The sequence below is a fragment of the Sander lucioperca genome, chromosome 16 (genome assembly GCF_008315115.2).
Source record: "Sander lucioperca isolate FBNREF2018 chromosome 16, SLUC_FBN_1.2, whole genome shotgun sequence".
Taxonomy (NCBI): Eukaryota; Metazoa; Chordata; class Actinopteri; order Perciformes; family Percidae; genus Sander; species Sander lucioperca.
Window position 1 is genome coordinate 12,923,054 of NC_050188.1, and position 4,244 is coordinate 12,927,297.

General features: G+C 42.3%; 1 protein-coding gene across 1 annotated transcript in view; it reads right to left on the minus strand.

Moving 5' to 3' along the window:
• The window catches only part of LOC116051709, a 6,824-nt gene extending 3,719 nt beyond the window's left edge, over positions 1 to 3,105 (minus strand). The window contains exon 1 of the mRNA XM_035992880.1: positions 2,909 to 3,105. Within this exon, the coding sequence (XP_035848773.1) occupies positions 2,909 to 2,963 (55 nt within the window). The 5' untranslated portion in view covers positions 2,964 to 3,105. The remainder of the gene's footprint in view (positions 1 to 2,908) is intronic.
• Positions 3,106 to 4,244: the final 1,139 nt, after the last annotated feature.

The window sequence follows — 4,244 nt, forward strand, 5'->3', positions numbered from 1 at the left end:
AAAGAAACACAATTTACAATAAATAAGAATCTGTTCTCAGATTGTCAGCATTTCTAATATTTAATTCATTTATAATAATGTATACTCTTCATTGATCCCCAATGGGGAAATTACAATTTACACTCTGTTGTTGTTACACACTACACACAGGCCTGAAATACACACACACATGCTCAGGTCCTTTACATGCACTAATGGAGAGATGTCAGAGTGAGTGGGCTGCGACCGCGGTTGGGGGGGGTTCGGTGCCTTGCTCAAGAGCACCTTGGCAGTGCCCCGGAGGTGATCTGGCATCTCTCCAGCTACCAGTCCACCTCTGTACTTCGGTGCGTATGGGGACTTGATTCAGCGACCGTCTGCTCCCCAACCCAATCTCCTACGGACTGAGCTACTGCCACCCCAAATATAAAGTATAATATAATAATATATAATAATATTGCAAATGAGTCAAAAGTGTTTTCAGACTCATTGATTTCTTTACTAAAACAGATTTTCAGACTAAAGATACAGAGGAGTATATAAAATTATTTTTAATGGAGGTTGCAGCCACTCTCTTCTAAACATCTTCTAAACATCTGGATGAAGACCCTTTGAGTCAAAATGTCTGGTTATCCATGTATTAAAGGGTAACTTTTTCAACCTTCAACCTATTTTCTCATATTTTTGTGTCTAATGACTGATGGGAACATTTTTAGGGCCCGAGCGTCGACAGCGGTGAAGGCCCTATTGAAACTGAAGGACTTACTATTATTATTATTACGTCAAATTAATCGCCTTTTTGAGGGACTCAACATACTCAAAAACTTACCAAAATTGGCGGTCACATCAGGCCTGGTAAAAATGTACGTATTTTAAGGGTTTCGGGAATAGGCGCACAAAAATGGCTCACTAGCGCCCCCTACAAAATTTTAAAAAATGTAGCCCCTGCAGTACGTTTAATGTAGACGTGGTATACATACTGTATGTAGCATGTCAAGACGTACAAAAAAGTTTAAGGTAGACTATTGTGTGAGGTATCATTGAAGTCAGTAGAGAGTTCCCTTTTCATTGGAGATGGTTTGGCCCGCCCCTTATGCTTAAGCCCCTTTCATAACTGGTGACCCGTTTATCGTAGACTCTTGTGTGAGGAATCAATGAACTCAGCAGAGAGTTCCTTTTTCATTGATGGTTATCCCTGCCCCATACACTTGTTACAACTTTTGCAATACACCATCTCAAACGGCGCACACTCCACCGTGCGCGCTGTGTCCGACAGTTGCGCAAATGCAGGGTCGCGTGGATCGGCGTCTGCCAGTAAACCCGACGCGCGCAGAGGAGCGAGGGCCAGTCCAACGCTGCTTGCAGCTTTCATTTTAAATTGATCCAGTATTAGCAAGACCGAAACAAGTTGCATTGCAACGTTAAAGGGCAATTGCGTACTGTCCAGTTTCCATCCACTAATAGGGCTGTTTTTGCCGCTGACAGGCTCAGATTATTATTCTAAAGCCCTATCCTGTGCGAATAGGGCTTCAGTGTCTGACAACATTATGGAAATGATCCCTACAGAGATAGATCTTTCTGTTAAAGAATAACATCCTTTTTGTTTAAGATGAAAAAGCCCCGAAATCACCATCACCAAACCCACCAGACTCCATTTAAATAATCAGTGCTTTTATCAGCATAAAGCACACTTGATTCAAAGTCGAAAGAAACAACATAAAACTATGAAAAGCCATCTTGGTTTGTCTTTCCACTGTTCCAATTAATTCACCCATTTACATGCGACAATATGCTGGTTCTATACACGCTAAATGTACTATTTATTTACATGGAGTCTGGTGGGTTTGGTGATGGTGATTTCCGAGCTGTTTCATGTTCAACAAAAAGGATGTTACTCTTTAACAAAAAGGTCTATCTCTGTAGGAATCCTTTCCATAACTTTGTCAGACACTTAGAGTAATAATCTGAGCCTGTCAGCGGCAAAAAACTTTTATTGGACGCAAACTGACAGTGAACATTTGTCCCATAGGGTTACATTGTTCGTGGCTGCCGGTTAAAGCGTTCTCTCTCAATCCTGGACCAATTTCAAAGATTTTTGTTCACATTAGTCACTTAGACACAAATGCATGTGCAAATAGGGCCCAGGTTGAAAAATACCTTAAAATTACCCTTTAATAAAGGGTTTCAAAAGTACTATCAGAGTCCCTCAGATGTCTTTTTACCAACTAACACGAATGGCTTCAATTAAAAGTAAGATTTTAATGCCCCCTTCAGAAGCTCCGCCCCCCAGATTCAGGGACAGGTAACTACTGGCCGGCCGGCACATTCACCTACTGCCACCCCCGTTCCCCCCCCCTCACCCCCCGCCCCTACCATCAACTGTCTCCGCCTGTTGCTGATTGGCTGGAACAGTGCTTTGTGGCTCATTCACTCCATCTTCCAGTCACACAGCCAGGGCTCTGTATTATCACCGCATTTTTTTTTTTTTTCAGTGCACAGAAAATAGAGAGCTAGGTGACCGTGAGGAGATATTCACTGAATTTGACAAAAAGTGTAATGAAAGACCATCACTTACTATACCTTTTTAATAAGAAATAAATACAGAAATAGAGACTGTTCTATACAAAATGGCTGTTTAGCATAAGAAAAAGGAAGCTGAATGGGCTGAGTGCAGAATGCAAAAACTATACAGTATGTGCAATGGGCAGATGAGGACATACGTTTAGAAGATGTTTGTTTACATGTTCTGTAATGAGAAATAAAACTTTATCGTCTGTAGTTGACTGATCAAGACTTTCTAAAGCAGTTTCCCTCAACACGTTAACCTCACACCGACTACAACCTGTTGCATCTCTCGAGTTGAACTACAAACATCATCTTTTAAAACTGATGAGACCGAATTGATTATTTTAAAAAATAAAGTCCTTACCTGCAGCGGTCTTATAGCCAAGCACTAAGACGAGCAGGTAGATATTCACCCTCATCCTCACGCAGACTGACGTGACTGATCAGTGACCACAGTTTTCATCTGAAGTGAGAACAGGAACTCGGCTGCTCTGTGTCAATGTGCGTCGCGTGGGAACAGAAACCCACAATGTTGACTCATATCGATGCCTTCCTCTATTTCCTCCTGTGGTCAATGAATGTTGATGTTTTCTTTTTCTTTTCATATTCATATTTCAATGGATATTCCAAATATACTTCACTTATAATGAACTATGTGTGGAGCTAATTCTCTGCTTTGGTAGGACAGGCACACACACACACACACACACACACACATACACACACACACACACACACACACACACACACACACACACACACATACACTTTGAATGAAATGAGCAGATTGGTGAGAGAATGCCAGTCTTATGAAATTATATGCTCTCTTTCTCTCTCTCTCTCTCTCTCTCTCTCTCTCTCTCTCTCTCTCTCTCTCTCTCTCTCTCAATTCATTTTGCTTTATTGGCATGAACAAAGAAAACATGTTGCCAAAGCAGTTTACAGGAAATTCATAATGTCACATATTTAATACATATATCACATAGATTCTATACTGTACTGATCGCTATACTACACACTAAACTCTCTCTCTCTCTGTCTCTCTCTCTGAGTGAATGGCGGATTGAGTGTGGAGAGCGTAGATTGTGCTGACTTGTTTCAGCGTTTGTGAGTTTATCTTACTCTTTTTTTCTCTTTTTTTGTGTGTATGTGTTTATTTCTTATTATTATTTAGTGGTGTGGTGAGAGTTTTGGTGGGTTGGTGGTGGTGTAACTGGCGGCGTGTCTTTTGTTTGGCACAATGCCAGTGGCGGAAGCCGCTGCGGCTGAGTTTGAGAAGCTGACTCGGCGTCATGCTATCAAACTCAGCCCAGTTGTACAATGTTCTGTGGAGGAGGCCGGTTTAGCGGTGGGAGAGGTGGTTGGGTTCAGCAGCATTAAGTCTGCTTCCCGTATGAACGGAGCGATCGTGATCTTCCTGGACAGTAGGCCTACCGCTAAAGTAAGCGAGGTGGTGGAGAACGGTGTAGTGATCCAAGACACTTTCACTCCCGTTCTCCCACTGGTCAGTCCAGCCATAAGAGTAACGATCTCAAATGCTCCTCCGTTCATAAAAAATGAGATGTTGGCAAAAGAGTTGTCCCGCTACGGACAACTCGTCTCTCCGATAAAAATGGAGTCTTTGGGCTGCAAATCCCCGCAGCTAAAGCACGTCGTGTGTCACCGGAGACAGGTGTACGTGGTTCTCAAAGACACAACAA